General features: G+C 36.2%; 4 protein-coding genes across 4 annotated transcripts; all 4 read right to left on the bottom strand.

Annotated features, from left to right (window-relative positions):
• Positions 1–6,566: 6,566 nt before the first annotated feature.
• LOC147280299 (protein FAR1-RELATED SEQUENCE 5-like) lies at positions 6,567–7,523 on the bottom strand. The gene has a single exon (XM_086252176.1). It carries the CDS (start codon positions 7,521–7,523, stop codon positions 6,567–6,569), a length of 957 nt encoding a protein of 318 aa, XP_086108302.1.
• A 72-nt stretch (positions 7,524–7,595) lies between these two features.
• On the bottom strand, positions 7,596–8,618 carry LOC147280298 (protein FAR1-RELATED SEQUENCE 5-like). Its single transcript, XM_086252175.1, has one exon. It carries the CDS (start codon positions 8,616–8,618, stop codon positions 7,596–7,598), a length of 1,023 nt encoding a protein of 340 aa, XP_086108301.1.
• A 4,366-nt stretch (positions 8,619–12,984) lies between these two features.
• On the bottom strand, positions 12,985–17,610 carry LOC147280297 (uncharacterized). The gene is made up of 11 exons (XM_086252174.1): positions 17,137–17,610; positions 16,814–17,026; positions 16,626–16,718; positions 16,363–16,476; positions 15,853–16,281; positions 14,921–15,177; positions 14,654–14,824; positions 14,445–14,552; positions 14,263–14,332; positions 14,052–14,147; positions 12,985–13,394 (listed from the first exon to the last, which is right to left on the bottom strand). Exons 1-11 carry the CDS (start codon positions 17,608–17,610, stop codon positions 13,299–13,301), a joined length of 2,121 nt encoding a protein of 706 aa, XP_086108300.1. The 3' UTR covers positions 12,985–13,298.
• A 310-nt stretch (positions 17,611–17,920) lies between these two features.
• On the bottom strand, positions 17,921–21,349 carry LOC147280296 (uncharacterized). Its single transcript, XM_086252173.1, has 3 exons — positions 18,909–21,349; positions 18,706–18,811; positions 17,921–18,607 (listed from the first exon to the last, which is right to left on the bottom strand). Exons 1-3 carry the CDS (start codon positions 21,347–21,349, stop codon positions 17,921–17,923), a joined length of 3,234 nt encoding a protein of 1,077 aa, XP_086108299.1.
• Between the last annotated feature and the right edge of the window lie 577 nt (positions 21,350–21,926).

Below are 21,926 nucleotides of genomic sequence, written 5' to 3'. Positions count from 1 at the left end.
AAAACCCATTTTGGGTCACAAATGGCTCACACCCAAGCACTATGGGCCGGAAAATGTGACCGAAAAGAGGGAGTAACCTAAATATGGGTCTAAATGTGAGCCAAAATGGTTGTGACCCAATTGTGAAAGTGGCCCACCCACATGAGGAGAGAGAGTGTGCTATAGCCGAAAATTTGGTGGGCCTCGCCTGCAACAGTTGTCAGCCACTTGCTGTGGTGTGACGTGTGCGACAGTGATGGGTGATCACCAACGGTCCATATTAAATGACCGTTGGTGATATGAGGCTGCCATTTTTTGTCATTTTTTTTATTTGAAGTAGCCGGTTTGAAATTAAAGGGCCGGTTTAGATTAATGGACCGTTGATAATCAACGGTCCAGATCGCCCAAGCTTTTTTTGTTAAAACAAATAATTAATAAATCATTTAAAATTGAAATAATAACCAAAAATTTGCCAGAAAAATTCAAAAAAATTAATTGCAATTCCCCAAACCCTCCAACAACTATATAGATAAATCAGGGTCTATATATATTATACAACACTCATAGTTTTTCATCAAAAACTACAACCTTTGTTTACCAAATTTGCAGAAATTTTTTTTTTCTTTGTCATGGCTCCTACAAGAAATGCTTGGGAGGTAGCTAAAGATGAAGCCCTAGTGATGACATACCTGTAGAATTTTCTTATTCTAAATATATTCAATATTGACCTTATTTTAAATATCTCATTAAAATAAAACCAATAGAATAATTTTTATTATAATTTAAATTTTAAATTATAAATTAAACATCACTTAATCAATATTAGCCATATTTTAAATATGTATAAAACACTGTGACCCAAAATTTAATTGGGTCACAGTGTTTTAAATATGTATAAAACACTGTGACCCAAAATTTAATTCTCACTACAGTACCATTGCAGTGAGAATTGGGTCACAGCACTATTTGTAACCCAAAATGGGTTTTGGTCACAAAAAATGGGTCTTACCATAGTGGAAGGCCTTAACTGACATCTTTGTTGGAGCAAAAAAAAAAAAAATGGAAACAAAATTTTTGGACAACTTAAAAATTTTGACTATGTTTTCCAACACATCCAAACACAAACAGAAACACACACTCACACAATCACACAATCACACAATCACACGAGCTCTCTCTCACCCGCAGTGAGACACACACTCACTGCCATTCTCTCCTCTCTGCTTGTGGTTCTCGTTCTCACTGAGACCTTGTCGTCGAAGTCCAAGTCGAAGTCGAAGTTGCCGCCGGTTGACATTGGCGTCGGTGGTGAAGCACGAACTATCTGATCCTCCTGGGTTGCAGCGTCTAAAGGTAAGCTCAGTCTCATCTCTCCTGGGTTCTCTCTTTCTCTCTGTCCTCTTCTCGTGAGTTTTGAAATGGAACCATGAATGCCCACCAAACAACAGCCTATTTGACTTGAGTTTGGATGAAGGTGTTGATTAATTTATATGAATATATATATATATATATATATAATGACAGCTTTTACAAGGGTGGTATGTATGAGTGTCAATATTCCTCTATCCTTTGTTATTTTTTAAAAAGTTCTCTTGGTATTTAGTTTGATGCTTTATGTGACTTTTCAGGTTATGTTGTATGTTGACATGGAAGTTAATGTCGTCCCATTGAAGATAACTGGAACATAATAGCTAGGGATGTGTACATTACTCTTCTTTCATGTACTCAATTCAATGTATCTGAGATGACTAAATGCTTGAATGCTTTGTGCCATGTTTGTTGCCTTCCGTGAGATATCTTACTTAATTTGACTGCCCTTTATGCTTTCATCACAATTCGAACGAGATTATGACCTTTAGGTCATACCCATTATTAATTACAACTAAAATCTAGTGTTCAATAGTTCCCAAAGTTATTAACACAGCAAGATGAACTCTAAATCCATAATTAGCTCAAATCCACAAATTCATTTTCTTTCATGAAATAAGTAGAAGCATATGTAAGACATAGTAACTGCAGCAATATATACTATACTTTCAATCAATCAATTGAAAATTGACTTGGTCCATTTGTTTTTTTTATGATTATAAAGCCTTTATGAGAAATAGGTGTGAACTTCAAGGTGAATCTAAGTTCAACACTTATTAAGTTTATTATATATTATTGTTTATATTAGTCGTTAATTGAGTTATTTAGCTTATCTCCCATCCAGTCATTTGTTTTGTCCCGAATTACTATAGGTCTTAGTTGACCTCTCTTATTACATGAATCTTTATAACAGTTTGAAGATTATGAAAGGTTTCTTAATTAACCGACCAAAGATCATGTAAGAATTAAAGCATTCTTATCAATAATTAACAATATTAATCATTTCCCAAGTGACTTCTCTTTCTTCGTTTGGTTCTACTGTCAAGGCCTTGTGCATTTTCTTTACACACACAGATGAGCATAGTGGTGACTTTAAACAGGTAGATTTTCATGTTCACTAGTCTGTAAGGAATTGATGTCATGATAGTCATCCTCCACAAATTAAAGGTTTGTTACACCTTTTCTTTCTATTTAATTATGTTGGATTTAGAGTACTGTTTTCAATGGTAAATATTGATCGACTTCATGGCATTGTATGATTTCTTTTGGTTGGTTATAAATTAGTACCGGTATTTTTATTTCTATTACCAGCTGTTGTTGTCAAGATTTCTGCTTGCCATGAATTAAATTAGCTTCCTATCTAGTCATAATCTTTTTGTTTTTTTTTTTTTTTTGGTAAGGGTTAGTCTAATAATAGGAAAACTTCATACTTGGCTCAAAGTCAATTTTTTTTTCTGGTTGTGTCATTTAGGTGAAGCCAAGATTCTCATGTCTTTTACAATATTTATTTAATATCTCGTGGGGGAGGGGGTTATCTAGGGATGATGTGTTATAGACTTATAGTAGATATAGTTGGCAGGGATATGCGGTGTATGAGTTTTGCTGTCATTTATAAGCCAATTTTACTTTCACCTTTTAGCATGTCTTGTTCTTTTTTGTTCTAATATCTGTCTATGGATTAACCAAATTTACGCTTATGAGTTTTCTTTATTGATGAACCAAATGTAACAGAATGAGGAGTCATTACTGCAATGCCTACAAAAGTTTCAAATTGATTAACACAGGTTATATTTACAACAGTCCTAATTTATGTCAGTTATATTTACACCATATATTTTTTATGAAAAGAAAAGTTTCATATCACCGTTTAGAAACCTCAATCAGTTCTTAATGTGCATATTTTCTAGTGCAGGATAGTATCATAAAGGAATTGAAAGATTGCAGGAACATGAATTCTAAATTGATTATGTATTTTTCCAAATCATATGCCATGCCTTATGCCTAATGCATGCTTTATTTAAGTAGTTACCACAACAAATTGCTAGAGAAAATTTTTTTGTTGGCATGTTTCTTGTAGTGTAGGATTGGGTGATACTCTGTTGAGTTTGAATGCAATCAATAAAAAACATTGAAAGCTTTGTAGTTTGAGAGCAATAGTTAAACTACACAAACAACTGATATTGTAGTATATAATTAAGCTGCAATAGTTATAGTCACCTAGCAATATTTAAACTATAAGCTTGATTAATAATGTGGTTAATTCAGTGTTATAGAAATTTATTAGTTATTTTTCTGTACAGCTTGTTTAAATGGTTTGTGGATATAATGTTTGTGGAGCAAAGATCTGCTGTCTCCATTTTTCATGTCCCCTAAGCTATTTTTTTGACACATGTCCCTCTTCTTAATAGCTACTTTAACTTTGCTAACAACTATCATTTGACTGTTAACTTATAATTAAAAGAATAAAATCAAGAAATAGCAATGTCTTTAGTTCGTTACTCACTCATCCCTGTCTTTTGATCAATTTTTTATTCTCTGAGCATTAAACATTATCTCCAAGTTCCCAACCTTTCAGCCAAGCAAAACTGGATGATTGCACTGTCTTTATCTACTTTTATTTTTCCTTTTATTCATTAGCTTCACTCATCTTCTTTTCCCTTTAACACTTCCTGCCATATATTACAGAAATTGAAAATACATTTTGATTCCTCTGTTTGAGATTGGACATTGGAGCGGGTTAGATGAAAAAAAAACAAAAAAAAAAAAAAAAAAAAAAAAACAAGAAAAAGAACAATATAGCATTGTAGGAAAACAGAAGATCTACATGTGTTAATTGAAGCTATTAAATTAGAGAAAAAAAAAATGGGGTTGGAGAGATTCATGGAAGAATAAATAGAGCTTGCCTATATTAGTCATGGTTTTGATGAGGTAGTGGGTTTCATAAATTTTTTTTTTTGTTTTCTTTTGGAGTAAATTATATTTTGTAAGCGACATATGTCCATTTGTTACTTTATGTAGCTAAGCTTGCAAAGTACATATTTAGAAGTAATCAATGATGAGCAGTGTGATATCAGACCATATACATTGCTTCTTAGCTAACTGGTTGAAATGGTTGTTGATCAAATTCAGTAAATGATGAACAAGGTTATGATTGATTGTTTTTATTAGACTATTTAGTTCATGCCCTGTTACTATATAATAACTTACATTCGATTCATCCATTCATCCATTGTTTTCCTAGTTTTTCAGTTGCTTAGAGCTTATTGACAAGTTTATCTGGTATTATTAGTTGCATCACTCACAATTTCCTTTTTCACAAAACCAGTGGGTGATGGTGGCTGTGATATGTTTGCATGTCTTTGCGTTGGGAAATTGAATAAGGATGAATCATAAGAAGTCCCAAAACCATTTGCATCTTGTTTGGCATGAATTCCTGTTGACTGTTGGAGATGTTTATTTTTATTGTTTATTTGAGTTTGACTGTTATTGCAAATCTTTGAGTTTGTTTCATGTCTGAAATAACAGTTGAGGTTTTCTTTTGTGAATGAAGCTGAATTATAACAGGTGTTCGCATTTTTTTTGTGAAGGAAGGTAACAAGTGCTGCCAATTAATATTTTGTAAATGAAGGCAGCCTTTAGAAGCGGTGAATCATGCACCTATTTTTGTGCAAATGCATGCGCTGATTATTGATTTTTGTAAAGGGAGGCTACCTTAATTTAGATACTAGGATGGGATGGGGTAATTAATTATAGATATATGCTCTATATTTTGGTGCAATGTGTAATCTTTTTTCGGAAGGTCTTGAAATACTTGTATTGGATGTTGGAATTAATGGTAATGGAATGGATTGAGATTGCATCATTTCAGGCTTGAATGTCAGTTTCTTTTATATCAGGATTGTAGTACAAATTGGATAATGACAGTGATATTATCGTACAAATTTCATATCAGTTTATTTACACACAGATATATAAAATAGTATGCACATTAGTTTATCAAAAACAACCAATATCTAAGTAACATTACCATATCAATAAATATAAAAAACATGATGTCCAACATTGTCTTTTATATCAGTTATAGATTAAATACAGATGTTTTAGATACATTCAAACATCTTTTAATAGAAAAAACTCAATATGTAACATAGCATGTAGATCAGTTCTGGGCGCATAAAACGATATGTAAGGTAGTTTACATATCCAAAATCACATTAAATATGATGTAGAAAGCATACAAAAATACATTTAATGGATTTATCATATCGATGAATATAACAGAACTAATGTCTTAATAAGAATTTAGATAATTTCCATAGTAATTAACGATGTGTTTCCTATCTTTAATATCATATTCAGAATTTTAATACACTAGAAAATTGGAGAACTGATATCTAAAGGGCCTATTAGATATTAGAATTAAAATAAAAAAGATGTCTAACCTCAAAATGGATATTAGTGTCAAAACGATATCTTAAGTAGGTACATTAGATATCGTCTGCCTAGACATCGCCATAAAACATGAATAGACATAAGTTATTCACTGATATATATAAGGGGGGTATTTGTAGTAGTGGTATTAGGGTTGAGGGTTTAGGATTGCATGTCCAACTATGATTGTCAAACAGGGGTGTCAATAGAATACTTTAATAAAGCAATTGCACATCGGGCTATAATGGATTGACATTGCATAACATTGTATCATACTTGGGTGGGCTATAATTTACGTCTAAGTTTCTAATTTCACCAAAACCCAAACCGTCTAAGTTTCTAATTTCACCTAAACTCAAACCACCCATGTTTATACATTTAGACAGTAAGTGTGTCCTACTAACATATTTTGGCGGAATCCTTTTATCTCATTTCCTTTACAATTTGATTCCCTACATGTACTTAGCTAGATTATGGAGATGTGAGTTTGTCTAGTTTCGTAAAGACTATAAATTTAATTGGTCCTTGTAATAGTTTTTACTTAATAAACAAGCAATGTCAGAATCAAGCATTTACATTCAGGAACAGTTACAATCTAAATTAATTTCACATTAAAAATTAAATAATAGTTCTACATAATAATTGTTTGTGATGGGACGTAAAAGTGTTCCAGACGACACTGAGGCTCATCCTGCTACAAATAAATAATAGCAATACATAATAATTTTTTTGTTATGGGACTTTCAAGTGTTCAAGACGAAACTTTGCATCTGCGGCTCAACCTGCTGCTACTCCGCATCGCTGTCACTTTCAATCTTCCTGCTGCCATTTCCGTTCTTATTTCCTCTACGGTGTCCCTTACTCTTGGGACAGTTGCGCCTGTCATGACCAAATGCATCACATGTACCGCATTTTCTTCCATTGCCTCCCCGTCTGCCTCCTGTGTATTGGGTTCCCTTGGTCCTCACGATGTTTGGATCTCTAACAATGTTGTTTGGTCGAGCAGCATTTCGACGAAAGCGAAGGTGGGTATCTCCTGCTTGCTTCCCAAACTCATCCAACAATGGTGCTAACCTACTTAATTCATTATTCAACAAATTGAAACCTTCCTCTGTTCTGGAAGCCAGGAAACACAGTTTGTTGCAACTTGTACTCAAATAACTGTACCTCGCTAATTCTCGTGCTTCGTCGGGAACAATGTTGTCGGGCAGTGGGATACCAGAAGCTGATTCCTTTGCTGACTTTGTCCATCTCTTAAGAATGAGAGATTCCGGAAACTCTTTCAAATTCTCATACTTCATGACATTAATAACATGGCAACATGGGAAGCCCTGTGATTTAAGGAGATTGCAAGTGCAATTTATTTCTAAGATACCTTTGATATGGTGGAATAAAACTTTGAACTGAACATGTTCTTCACCGTATGTATGAATTACATACATGCGACTTTTCCCAAATTGTACAGGCTGCGCGGTCACAAGTGAAGCAACCTTATTTATCTCCTCCCTTACTAACCTGAACACTTTGTCGGTGTACAAGTTTGCTGCATGCCGCTCCAATGCATTAAGATGAGTTGTCAGCACCTGTTTCGAATTCTTCATCTGAAAATCTTCAATCACATGTGAATTCCTCAGGCGTGCCAGACCCCTGTCAATAGCTGGGATAACTTCAAACAACTTCGGACCACTCTTGAGAAAGTCCTTGACAAATCTGTTCATGCCCTCACACCGTTGCGTGCTACGCATTCTACCCCAAAAATGCTGTCTACAATATCCTTCGGCCCATTTGTGACGAATCTCATACATATTCTTCAACCACTATGATTCACCAAATTCTTCAACCATGCTCGTCCACCGCATTTCAAACTCAGGGGGGCTTGAGGTGGCCCACAGACATCGCTTGAAAGCCTGAATCAAGTTTGGGTCTTTCAAGTTTTGTGCTAAATTCTTCGTGATGTGCCATCCACACAGACGATGTGGAACTCCAGGAAGAACTGCATCTATGGCATTGCGCATAGCAAGGTCTCCATCGGTAATTACCGACTCAGGCCGCTTGTCCCTCATGGAAGATACGAAGGTCTCCAACAACCATGTGTATGTCTCCTTGGTCTCGTCCCCAAGGATCGTACATCCAAAAATAGTACTTGATAGATGGTTATTTGCACCGACAAACAACACTAGAGGCTTCTCATAGTAATTTGTCTTGTAAGTGCTATCAAACAGCACAACATCTCCAAAACAAGTGTAATCCACTAGAGATTGCGAGTCTCTCCAAAACAAGTTTACCAACTTGTTTTCCTCGTCCACACTAAACTTACAATATAATTCGGGGTCACTGTCGACTTTCCCACTCAAGTATGCAAGTGCAGCTTCAATGTCACCCTCAAAAAGGATTTCTCGGCGTCTACAATTCACCTTATTGTACAAATCCTTGATCGTGTAACCAACATTACGGTACCCTCCTGCTCGGTCGACCATGTACTCGTATATTTGGCACGTCCTAATTGATACACCTCGCATTGAAGTGGCCTGGAAAAGATCATCGTTCGGGATAGAGCGGTGTGATCGGATTAGAGGAGCCTCGCGTGACATTGCCAGTGGGTGGTTGTGTTCCACACAGAATTTCTTCACAACATAACAATCACTTTTCCTACATAAGCCAATGCGGAATGCTGCTGGACAATTAACTCTTGTGATGCCCCTGGGACATCGCTTCTTATTCGGTGAGTTTATGTACTTCTCGGCTCTTTCGCCTTCCTTGTCACAAACCCATAATCTACTACAGAATTTATCGGTCACCACGGACCGTCTCCCATCACGTACCCTAACACCAAATCCCATCGCCGAGGCATAATCTCTGTAAAACTTGTCTGCTTCTTCTAGTGTCAAAAATTCGGAGTCTATAAGGTCATTTTCAGTTAGCTGCTCATAACTTATCCCGTTGTGCTGCAGAATATCACCAAACCGAAACATGTTGCGAGTAGGGGTTGAAGGACCGGGAACATTCTGAGCTTCGTGGGGTGCAGATGTTGAAGCAAATCTGTTACAAGCGGTACCCATGTCTCCCTGCTGCAAAATAGATATATTTTTTAAGTAAGCAATTCATGATCTGTCCATTCACATGCAATTCTGTGTAGACGAAAGTGCAATTGTATTCTCAGATCAGTCAATACAATCTACTGTTTGGCAATCATGTTTTGACATGCAATCAAATAACATTTTGCACAACTAACAATAAAAAAAAAATTGAAATTCCAGTTTCAAGCCAATTATTCAGACAAAATACTACCCATAATTGTAAACCCTACCAAATTCTACCCAACTCACTCAATCGAACCAATTTGAAGCCAAATTGTCAAACTGAATGGGAAACGTCAAGAGTAATTTTAACCCAAATTCTTAAATCCCTAAATATATCCATACCTTGAAATCGAACAATTATCAAAATTATCCACATGAACCCATACCCCAATAACAATCTTAAGCCAAATCCTCAAATTAAATGGGAAAACGTCAAGACCATACCAACCTCATGCTATCATCATCGATTTCAGATTCTCAAAAGGAACCCACAACAAATTACTCATAATTTCATTGAACAAAAGCCAAAATCATGGAGGATGATTTAAACCAAAAAACAAAAGCCCCTCATGACTTAACCCATTAATTAAGCCACAACTATGAAGGATGATTTAACCCAAAAGCCCGTCCTGAGTAGCCAATTTATTCTACCCAACAAATTAAAAAACAAAAATACAGAAATAATTACAAAAATGATGGAGAAAAAAAAACCCATTCTGAAAATGAAAAGCTCAAGCACCTTAATGGGATCAACCTTCTCACCCTGCACAACCACCTTGTGAGTCTTGCAATTTGTGCTCACATCTTCAACCCCTAAAATTAAACACAAACAACCCATTAACATAAATCTCAAAACATAAATTACTTGTTCCTTAAATATAAGATGCAAGAATAGAAGCTAGGGGAATTTTCCTTGACAAACATATTTGTTTCAATATTCAGTTCAGGCATATGCATTGCACTCATCACTGTATTATTCAATGGCACCAACAAAACAAACTCAGAAAAACAGCACGTAACGAGTTCATAAAATCAGAAGCTAAAATGCGCGCGACCATGTGATGTAGATTATTATACATATAAATTATATACACATATCTGTGATAACCTAGATTTTAATTAAATTGTAGAAGTTAACATAGGTAATATATATTGATAAGAATGTGAAGTTGTAGTTAATAAGAATCAAATATATATTATATAAAGTCACTTCATTTAATCTAAATCTAAATCTCTCGTTTCAAGTCCACAATCACAAAGCAAGCGTGGTTCTTGATTGCATTTGATAGTTCTGTGTTTTTTTTTTTTTTTTTTTTAAGTACAACATAGACACTTCTTTGACAGATATTTTGTTGCTTTTAATTTCTCTTTTTGGACTTGGTATTTACTTTTGTTTTTCAAAAAAATAAAAATAAAAATAAAAATGGGTTATACTAAGACTAAATTCTAGCTTTAGTAGGACAAAAAAAGAAACTAAATATTGAATACTATAATCAGTAGTAAATTACCTCCTACTGGGGGCTTTCGTGAGTAATCCCCCGGTATGCTCAGTGGGCCTTTAGCTGAAACCACTTCAGAGTTTCTTCGTTTAGAAGCTTTTTCAGAGGAAGGGAATCTACAATGTAATTAAGATGTGTGGATCAAAAGTACTGCGTGTATTTCCATAGAGCAAAAAAGTAATATAGTTTACAAATTTGGATTAAGAGATGCATAAAAGTAAAAACATTTAGTGAAAACAAGATTACTTTTTACGTAAAAAGATTAGGTAGACACAATATAGTAACAGGATAATTTCAATAAGAACATATACATCTCACTTGACTGTCTACCATGGCTTCAAAATGTACCATGGGCTTTAAAGTTAAGTTAAAGTAAAACTTTCAATTTGTTCTCCCTAAAGCAATACTGTCTTTCAACTAGTGCAAAGTTTAGTTAATGAATATTGACACCCAAAAAAAAGTGGAAAAGCTAAACAGTGAATGCATTTCCAGTTTATGGATGTCATCATATGAATTGTAGACCCAGCCTACAAGGGTGCTCAACAAACCCATCCTACGCATGATCTCATACCTTCCAGTTATTTAGAAATATTGCTCTCCACCTGATCAAGTTTCTGAATAATTTCAATGGAACCTCATCATCGTAAAGTATATCTAATTTTAAACCTTCATGGAAAATAAAATAGCCTGACAAATCAGCCCCACTTACTTACTCCTCCTCCCACCCCCCCCCCCCCCGCCCCCCCTCCCCCCTTTCCAAGATTTTGAAAAGAAAAAGAGCATAAAAACAAACTCCACTTTTCTTTTTCCTTGCACAAATTAAAAAGAAAAAAGGGAAAGCTATAACTATTCACTACAAATGAAAAAACTCTTATTGCCACACGAAAAAATAGTACGCAATCAATTAATTGGAAAGGTAGTAATCGTTCATATATCAGAGGTCAAAGAAAAGATGATATTCAGAATCAATAGTAAAGAAATAAAGGTGTGCACTGTGATAATCCTTCATATATTCCTAAACTGTCCACTCTTTAATAAAACTAATGCATGTAATTGTCCCCTGTGCATAGTCATAGTCAAATTTATTCCTAACAAAAACAAACACACAGAGGAGAACCTTAGAAAAATGAATATACCGATTCTCCTTTTGATTTAGCAGTGCCAATTTGTTTTCATACTCTGCTTCCCAGATGTCAGTGGTGCACAGGGATAAAAGGGATTTGGGATTGAAGTTGACAAATCACATAATTCAACCTGCATAAACACAGGTCATCCCTGCTCAGAAATATTTGTCATTCAACGTGTCTTGGCTTCAGATTAAATTGCTGCAAGTGCCTGTTTTTGAGCCTGCATAAATTAGTTCAAAATCCAAATATTAAATTCATGAAAGAGATAGAGAGTTTGACATATGAATAAAACTACAAAATCAAATGTAAACAAATCGAAGCCCTAACCTGGGTGAGAGAGACAGAGTCGGAGTTTTATAGTTTCTGAGAGATCGAAACTCGGTGAGAGAGAGAGTCTGAGTGAGTTTTCTGGGTTTCTAGGTTTCGAAACTCAGTGAGAGAGGGTCTGAGTTTTCTGGTATGATGGGCGATGGACGTGCTAGGATGGGTTTCTGAGTTTTCTGCGTTTTTGGTGGGAGGATGGCGAAAGGGTGGCGACAGCGAGGATTGAACGAGAGTGCCAGGACGGCGAGAGAGAGTCTGATCTTTCTGGGATGGGTTTCTGAGTTTTCGGTGAGAGGATGGCGAGATCGAGGGTGGCGAGAGGGCGAGGATTCAGTGAGAGAGTGAGAGACTGAGAGGGCGAGGATTCAGTGAGAAAGTGAGAGACCACTACAAGAAAAATGTCGATAGATATCAGTCGTGGACTGATATCTATTTGGGTAGCCGCCTGATATAGCGCGTCGTGATATCTAATGTATGGTATTTTAGATATCAGTTTTAAACTGATATGTAAACATTGTTTATTATATCATTTTTCTTTTTCAACCTGATATCCTAAATACAAAATGGATATCCAATTTGATATTATTTCTGATATCTATAAAATCCAAGTACCAACAGGATTGGTCAATAGATATCGTATTGGATACTAATACTGACATATAACTCGATATCAATATCAGGTTTGAGGTAGAATATGATATAAAACTATAGTATCAATATCAGGTCTATAGTAGAATCTGATATATATAATCTTGATATCAATATCAGGTATGGAATAGGTTCTGATATCTAAATATTGTTTTTATATCAGATCTGAGAAAGAATCTGATATCAAAGCGTTATAAAATATCAATTATTAGTCTAAAACTGATATCGTTTAGTATGTCGATTTCACAAAAGAAAATTGGAATACAACTTGCTATATCAGTTTTTTTTCACCTAAAAAATGATATGAATACATAAATTTGACCTGTACATAAATTTGTGCAGCCATAAAATCTTCCATGCATTCTCATTCCATATATTTCAATAATCACCAATAACAATATTCAAAACTGCCTACATGTACATAATCACCAATAACAATACAAATATCCAACAAGATAACCATATATATATTTTTTGTTTTGTAGAGGTCTAAACATACCATGCCACCAGCCTAATAACTAAGGCAATATTGCCTAAACCCTGCTTGTTAAGACCTTTACAAAACCAAAACAATGTACCAAACGCTGCCCACATGTACAAAATAACATGACAGCACCTAGCCTAATTAATCTGCAAATCAGCACTATGTCTAGCTAGCTAGCTAGTTCTATCTTCAATTCTGCCATCCTTTACAAAATAGTCATGGCAGCATGTATGATCTAATTAAAAGCACCAAATCTTCAATCTTCTTCCATGCTTTACAAAAAATGAGCATGCACGACAGCTTTCTTCTATCCACAAAAAAGGCAAAATGCACACCACCTACCAATTAACTTGTCGGTCTAAAGATAATTGTTCAGAAAATCTCCCCATTCCACACGCAACTCATCTATTTGATCTTGTGTGTATCCGCTTCGCTTGGTCTTCATATTGGACCACTGAAAACATCAAAGGAACATATATTCTTTAATTTAATCACAAATTCATTGATCTCATAAGTTCTATATACTGAATACATGCATGCCTTATTAATCTCAATTTTCAACTAAACATGCATATGCATAAAGAATAAAAGCAAGTCAGAGTAGTTGAATGAACAATAGCAGCAGTAGAAAATGAGTTGCTGCCTAACAACCCTCCCATTTCCTTGCTTCATGCATATGTGTGCTTTTAAGAAAATTGCTTATCCTTGAAAAGAGACCACACTATAAGAAAAGCACCAAATATTCCTTCTCCCTGTAGTTGCAACCCTGTTTCAAATTAATAATATATAGTAACAATATGACACAAAGCAGCAGATCAGGTTCTCAGAGGTTCTCCACTCTAACTTTCACATTAATTTCAAATACCTCTCTCTCAAACATCAAAGATGCAGTTTCTCCAAGTTGAACTTAGTCAAAAATTTGGGTATGCATGCATGCAGTTTCTACATTGTTTATTGAACCACTTAAAGGATAAAAGGCAGATCAGATTATTCAATTGCATATATTACAAACCATACGTACTTTTAAGTATTTAATCCAAATGCATGAACAACACAAACGCAATACAATCTAGCTTGGGTAGATATTTTTTTTATTAATTGGAAATCTGACCTTGGTCGCATAATCAAGGTTGGTATCCTCAATAATTTCCTTCATGTACTGCATCACATAGTAACCACACTCAACACCACCAGGTTGCTTTGGACACTATGCATGATATATCCAAAAAAATGGCACATAGTTAATATTCAAGCCATATGCATATGTGGACTTGTCAGACAAATAAAATTAAGGTTAATGACATTAAAGGTTGAGGACTTACGAATAGATGCCTCCACTGGGGCGTTTTCTTATTTGTCCTACCCGTGAGTCCATTAAAGTGTCTAATAGCACTTAATGAACAAAAATTGAAAATTTTAATTATATGTCTTGAAACAAAGATGGTATATAAATCTGGGGAAAAAAAGAGTGGTTACAATGAATCAAATAAAAGTAAAGTCTTACTTGTTGACAATTGCCATCCACTCTTTGTCATGGGTTTGCTTCGGAAGAGGGTCCATGATAAAAACTGCATCTTTATCTTCATTGATAATGGTCAAAATCCAGTGTGCCCTTGAAAAGGTTAACATTAATCAGCAAGTACAATCTGATTTGCCCATATGAAAACAATTTGCTTTAAATTAATCAATAGATAAGTAATTTCAGAAACTTACCCAGAATTGTATGGAAGTAAAAAAACATGATCTGATTTGCCCATATGAAAGCGATCTGCTAAATATTGTGATCGCTGTTGTGAGTCGCCTACTCCAAGTGAGATGCGCGAGGGGTCCACAAATGCAACCATTTCTTCCATGTGTGAGTTCAAAACCTTTTCATATAGGTGCCTAATTATTTATTTCAATTAGTTCATATCCTACCAGCTACTAGATCATAACTTAAATATTAGAGAAAATACTCATTGAATCAGCAAGCACAATTACCTCATGTAAAGCACGATGCACGTGGCCGATAATTCTTGCATCTCCATGATGGAAGTAATGTCCTCTTTCAAGATGTATAGACGTCGGACATGCCCAAAGAATTCTTCCTCTAAATCTGCTGCAATAGCTCTTCCACTTGTGGCCATCGCGTCACACGCAAAACGATATAAGGCCTTGCAATTCGGAGGCACTCGCTTGCCAGCTTCTGATGTCTTGAATAACTCTTTCCTTATGACAGGATCCTGTTTTTTTTGTTTCTAGGGTGTTAAGAAAAAACAAGCAACACTCGTTAGAATAATAAAGATACATTATAAGGTCCAAAAACTTATAGAACAGTCAATAAAAGACTGTAGGCACTGCCATGTATGTCCCAAACAATGCCCACATATAAATTAGATTAATCCACAAAGCACAAATTACAAGAGACAACAATATAAAATGAAGTGCTCCTATTTGCAATTGCAGTGTGCCAAAAAAGTTAGTTGCTAATTTTTTGACGTACTTTCATGGATTTACTGCTAATAGGATAGCTGAACTCTAGCATAGAAGCTAATAACCCTTCCAAGACTTCAAAAATCCTTCCCTACACTATATAAGGATTTGGATAACTTGTATACAAAGAAAAAATGGCTAGAAAGGTCTGCCTTTAATGAGCTCATATAGGTTTAAGGCTTTGTATTCAGTTTTTAGTTGATGCTTTAAATCCAAACCCACACTGACCCAAATGGAACTATACATGCTGAGCATCAACCATTTAGTGACCCATCATTCAGCTTTATGTAACACCCACTACACAAACCAAGCCAAACTTATAGAACAGTCAATAAAAGATTGTTTTAAGACTGTAGGCAAACATTTTTTAAGGTATGTTTTTACAAGTACGTGTTCACAAGATTATTATCATAATGGAAAGAGGGATCGAGAGCAGCTACCTTGACAGTTTCTGCAATATCGACCTCTTCAACCTCCACTACTTCAACATCAGCAGCTTTCTTTTTCACCTCGACATCCACACCCTTAGCCTTGTCCTCATAAACACAGCTTGCTTTATCTGACATCAAACCTTGGCCTGCAGGTACCATCTTTGGTGTAACAGGTGAATCACCACGTTGTTTCTTCTCTAATATTTCAAGCCTCTCCAAAAGCCCCTCACGGTCCTTCAGAAACATTGCAATCAGCTCTTTCTTTGTAATTATCTCCCTCGGTTTTTTAGGTATGTTGAAGTACACATGAGGGTTGACATTCCCACCTACTGCTCTGACCCTACCAGAATGCTCAGGTGTGTTCAAAGCCATTGTCAGCACATCATTAGCACCCTCAACCTTCAACTCTCCATTTTTCTTCTTTTCCAGCAAATCATCCTGACATTATAATGCATAATTTAAATAATTATCAATGAATAAGCAATGGCAGTCATGTATAAGCACAATGTAAATCCTTACAATGATATTCACTACTTCAGAAACTTCCTCATCCAATTTCCCATTAGAGTCTTCTCGTGCCCTCTTCCATAGGACTGAACGGTCGAGGTCATCCTCCCCAAAACTTTCTTTCCTCTAAGTTATAATAAAAATAATGCACAATTTATAAGTTTATAATTAAAACCACTAAAAGATGAGGCCTTTATTAAAAAAAAATATATCAGAACTTGTGGGCTTATAAATAAGGCAAGTGCTGCCAACAGATGGATTGTTAAGAATCTTACCAAAGTCTCCTCCAATCCAATGTAGCCCTTCCGTGAAAGTTTATGATGATACTTCCTCTTGAGGGTTTTTTGACGTTGAACCTCGTGTTTTTCCTACAATTAAGACAACACCATATTGTCAAATAAAGTACCTACCAGTCAGTTAAGTCAAAACACATAAATCTAAATTTCATACATATATAACATACCATAAAGGACTGCGTAACCCTGCCAGCAACAAACTGATCCCAATGGACTTGCTCGATGCTTTTATACTCCTTTGGTGGTGATTTTAACATCTTCTCATCATTTATGAATGGGAGAATGTATTTGCGTGTCAGCATAGTCTTGAATGTTCTCCATTTGATGCCAACGGACGACAAAACATGTTTCCTGCTTGACGGGTCCAGCTCAAATGCACCCTACATCAAGTGGATCATTAAAAAAAAGCACATGGTTATCCACTAAATAAAGTAAAAAAGGCTAAAAGGAAGGTGCAGTTGCAAGTTCAATTCTAAGGTTTCATAATTACCATAACATCCTCCCATATGTTCTGTTTTATGGTGTCATCTACAGCTGGCCAATTTTTATAAATGATTGGCACTGTGGTCCGAGCTAAAACCCCAATGTATGACATAAAAGTTGAATGTGCATCTCCGCAAGGTGCGCCAAAGGAGTTAAACTCCACTTTCACCTTTCTTCCTAGTGCTTTCTTCACAACAACTCTGTGCATGGTTGTAACCCCACGACCAGTCTGCTTGGCCTTGGACTTGGCATTTTTTGCCTTGGACTTGGCTGGTGATGACACATTTTTGGCTTTGGGTTTGGCTGGTGATGAGGTCTTTTTAGCCTTGGACTTGGCTGGTGATGAGGCCTTTTTAGCCTTGGACTTGGCTGGTGATGAGCCCTTTTTAGCCTTCCACTTGGCTGTTTCAACAATTTTTTTGGCCAGCTGTGTTGAGTTGGCCTTCCACTTGGCACTTCTCTTTTTCCTTGGTGTAGCCATTTCTGTTTTGCAGCTGTGGCTCCTGTTCCATATGAATAACAAATAAAGTCAGTATTAAAAATAATTTACTTAACAATTAAAAATAATTTACATATGAATAATTTACTTAAATGATTTACTTAACACAACTACAAGATCACAAATACAAAATAAAAGATCACAAATACAAAATACAAATAAAAGATCACAAATACAAAATACACATATAAATGATTTACTTAACACAACCAGCAGCAGCTAGCAGTACCATTACACATACATATATTCTCTCCATTACATTTTTTGCAAATAATGCACAATAGCAGCTCTATTACATTCTCTCTATTACATTGTTTTTCTTTTTATTTGCATGATGTATCCATATTTCCTCACAATCAGGCCTCTTGTAAGTGGTGTCATCCTCATTCATCAGCTCATCAAATTCCTCAACAGATGGAAGGCCATTGGTAAAGGACTCATGATCAATCACATTGTTCCCTAAATCATCCTCTTGAGAATAGTCATAATAGTCTTTATTAGGGGCTGCAATCACGACTGACCAGCTCGAATCAAGTGGATCATCTACATAAAAGACTTGCTTCACTTGGGCAGCCAATGCAAACGCATCTTTCTTATGACCTATTCTATTAAGGTTAACCAATAAGAACCCTAGGTCATCTATCTTTATGCCCTTATTATTCTCTACCCACATACACTTAAACAAAGGAACCCGAAAATCACAATAATCTAGCTCCCAAATTTCTTGGATAACCCCATAGAAAACCATGTCAGTGTAGACCGGATTCTTATCTTTCGCGCTCGCCACCTGCATTGTATTCGCCACCAAGGTAACCCCACTATTTTGGACAGAACGGTTATTGTCCCGTGCCTTTGTGTGAAAATGGCACCCCCCAATCTCATAACCCTCATACTTCAGCACACTCATTGGTGGACCTTGAGCTAGCCGCCTCAATGACATTGTTATCTCCACCTCTCCAAGTTCAATTAGATGTAAAACCTATGGTAACAAAGATTGAGTTACACTTTGTAAAACTTTTCCAAAACACCCAAATTTTGTAACAGTCAAAGCTTTGTAAAGGTAACAAAGTAGCATACCTTTTGACGTAACCAGTAGATAAATTCACGGTTGTGGGCTTCTAGCAACCACTTATCACTTTTTTTTTTACTTGCATGTAATTCTTTCAAGTAGGCCTTGTGTTCTCTACCAACAGATTCCAAACAAAAACATCAAAATGATGATTTCAAATTAAATTAAATTCAATATGTTATAAGTCTAAGTGGTGGATAAATACACTTACTCGGCATAAGGTTCGACTTCTGAGGCATTCTCCAATACAATTCGGTGTGCTTGCTCCCAAGATTCGCGGTCCACTAAATGTGCCTTAGCCCCTGAGAGAGGTCTATTGCTGTTTTGTGCCCCCATCCGCGAGTGAGGAATTCCAATTGCTATTGGATCAGATAAATAGTCGGAGCAAAACTCCACAGCTTCCTCAGCGATGTAACTTTCAGCAATGCAGCCCTCCGGTCGATTACGGTTCCGTACATAACCCTTTAAGACTTTCATGGCTCTTTCAAATGGATACATCCATCTATAGCAAACCGGTCCGCACAATCGAACTTCTCTAACAAGGTGAACGGTTAAATGCACCATTATATCGAAGAACGAAGGTGGGAAAATCTTCTCTAGCAAACATAAAGTTTCAACGAGATCGTATTGCACTTTATCCAACTTCAACACATCAACCACTTTAGTGCAAAGAGCATTAAAGAAGAAACATAGCCTTGTTATTGCATATCTCACGTGGATGGGCAGCACCGAACGTATGGCGATGGGTAGTAATTGCTGCATCAACGTGTGGCAATCATGAGACTTTAAACCATACAATTTCAACTCTTCCATGGATACGAGGTTTCGCACATTTGAAGAATAACATTCCGGGACCTTAGTACCCAACAAACACCTACATAGTGTTTTTTTCTCAACCCTAGAAAGAGTATATGGAGCTGCTGGCAAAAAAGTTCTTTTATTCCCAACCTCGGGTGCCAAGTCAAGTCTAACTCCCATTTCCACCAGATCTAAACGGGCAGCCACACCATCTTTGGTCTTCCCTTGAATGTTCAATAGAGTTCCAATAATGCTATCGCACACATTCTTCTCAATGTGCATTACATCCAAGCAATGCCTAATATGAAGTGACTTCCAATACTCAAGGTCAAAGAAAATTGATCTTTTCTTCCAACATGAAATAAGGGATTCACCACCTTTTGGCTTAGTTAACTTAGTCTTCCCGAAGTTACAATTGATTCCAGAAACTTTTTCTAAGACATCTTCGCCACTTAAAGGTGTAGGAGCCTCACGATCATCCTGCTTGTTATTAAAAGCAGCCTTTTGTTTTCGATATGGGTGGTTGCGGTCCAAGAATCTTCGGTGGCCTTGGAAACACATTTTCTTACCATGTTTCAAAAAAACCGAATCTGTGTCTTCTCCGCAAATGGGACATGCTTTATAACCCTTAACCGTGCACCCAGACAAGTTACCGTAAGCAGGAAAATCATTGATTGTCCACAAAAGTACAGCCCTCAAAAAGAAGATGTCTTTTCTAAATCCATCGTGCACTCCATCAATTCCCTCCCACAAGGTCTTCAAATCATCAACCAAAGGTTCTAAGTACACGTCTATATCGTTTCCCGGCTGCCTAGGACCAGAAATCAGCAAGGTTAACATCATAAACTTCCTTTTCATGCACAACCAAGGAGGAAGGTTATAAGTCACTAAAAGTACGGGCCAACAACTATACCGGCTGCTAAGGGAACTGTGCGGATTTATCCCATCAGCAGAAAGGGCAAGCCTTAAATTTCTAGGCTCACTTGCAAAATTTGGCCACTTTTGGTCAACCAACTTCCAAGCTGGAGAATCAGCTGGATGCCGCATCATGCCGTCACTCATTTTGTGTTCAGCATGCCAAGTCAGATTCTTTGAAGTCTCACAAGATTTAAACATCCGTTTAAATCTTGGAATAGGTGGAAAGTACCACAACAGTTTTGCTGCCACCCCTTCCTTCTCAACTTCTTCCTTGTTGACCTTCCACCGAGATAGATCACACTTGGGGCACCTTGTGTCATGCTCATATTGTTTTCTATACAAAATACAGTTGTTCGGACATGCATGAATCTTCTCATATTCCATTCCTAAAGCAGCCAATGTCTTCTTCGCCTCATACGTAGATAAGGGAAGCAAATGATCCTTTGGAAGCATATCTCCAAAGATGACCAGCATATCAGTAAAGCTATTGTCGGAATGACCATGTTTTGCCTTCAAATTGAACAACTTGACTAGGGCAGATAACTTGCTGTAATTATGACAATGTGGGTATAAGGGTCTCTCTCCTTCCTCAACAAACTTCATAAACTCATCCGGATTCTCATTGAAATTATCAAATGCACCTTCGTACATGTTGACTGTTTCAGACCCAAATACATCATGTTCTGACTCCACAAATGTAGGGGCAGCACACTCACCATGCCATATCCAATTATTATATCGCTTGTCTATACCATTAAAGTAAAGATGCTCCCTTACTATCTTAATGGTAAACTTATTCAAGTTCCCACATTTCACACAAGGACACTGAATGTACTTATGATTGGTAGCATTCCCTAATGCAAATGCCAAAAAATTCTCAACTCCCACCTCATACTCCTTAGTCACCCTATCAGCATGCATCCAGGTTTTATCCATTGCCCTTAATTGTCGATATTAACTTCACATAAAGAGACAATAGCCAATTCAATATTAATGTGCAATCAAATTAAAATGCAAATTTCTCACCTAGCCTCTTATGAAACAAATACTCATTAATACATTTTAATTTTACCCTAAGAGACAAACATTCATGTACTGCAATTTATATATAAGATTCAAAACATCTATGTTATATATGGAAAACAAAAAGCTCATAAGAGACTTTAGAGGGACAACCTATTATTCCTAAAACTCAGCAAGTGTACCATACAGAAATCTACACTAGCCACTTTATTGTTCCCCCAATTTTTTTCAAATAAAAAACTTATATGCATACTAGGACAGCTCTTATGTCATATTTACAAGCACAAGCTTAAAATCAGAAGACCAAAATTGAACAGCAGCATGAATGTGATCGAAGTAAATAATTAAGAAATATACCTAGGTTAGCAATTCCTCATGTGTAAACAGGGCTGCTGGTTATGTCTTCTAATACAAACAAAGTAAACCTGAAAAATGAAATGCACAATTTATAATTTGCTAAAACACAACAGAGTAAGTCAAACAAGGAGCC

The sequence above is a fragment of the Dryas octopetala genome, chromosome 7, assembly GCF_963921425.1.
Source record: "Dryas octopetala chromosome 7, drDryOcto1.1, whole genome shotgun sequence".
NCBI lineage: Eukaryota > Viridiplantae > Streptophyta > Magnoliopsida > Rosales > Rosaceae > Dryas > Dryas octopetala.
Note: the sequence above shows the minus strand (reverse complement) of the source record. Positions and strands in the feature narration are given on the sequence as shown.

What these genes read in the sequence shown, in the direction of transcription:
- LOC147280297 (XM_086252174.1), bottom strand. Translation starts at nt 17,610, where the DNA reads ATGGCTACACCAAGGAAAAAGAGAAGTGCCAAGTGGAAGGCCAACTCA. An exon ending in GGGTTACGCAGTCCTTTATG is followed by an intron (nt 16,719 to 16,813) that starts GTATGTTATATA and finishes TCTTAATTGTAG; the next exon opens with GAAAAACACGAGGTTCAACG. An exon ending in CTGAAGTAGTGAATATCATT is followed by an intron (nt 16,282 to 16,362) that starts GTAAGGATTTAC and finishes TTATAATGTCAG; the next exon opens with GATGATTTGCTGGAAAAGAA.
- LOC147280299 (XM_086252176.1), bottom strand. Translation starts at nt 7,523, where the DNA reads ATGCGTAGCACGCAACGGTGTGAGGGCATGAACAGATTTGTCAAGGAC.
- LOC147280296 (XM_086252173.1), bottom strand. Translation starts at nt 21,349, where the DNA reads ATGGATAAAACCTGGATGCATGCTGATAGGGTGACTAAGGAGTATGAG. An exon ending in GAAGTCGAACCTTATGCCGA is followed by an intron (nt 18,812 to 18,908) that starts GTAAGTGTATTT and finishes ATCTGTTGGTAG; the next exon opens with AGAACACAAGGCCTACTTGA. An exon ending in TCTACTGGTTACGTCAAAAG is followed by an intron (nt 18,608 to 18,705) that starts GTATGCTACTTT and finishes TTGTTACCATAG; the next exon opens with GTTTTACATCTAATTGAACT.
- LOC147280298 (XM_086252175.1), bottom strand. Translation starts at nt 8,618, where the DNA reads ATGGGATTTGGTGTTAGGGTACGTGATGGGAGACGGTCCGTGGTGACC.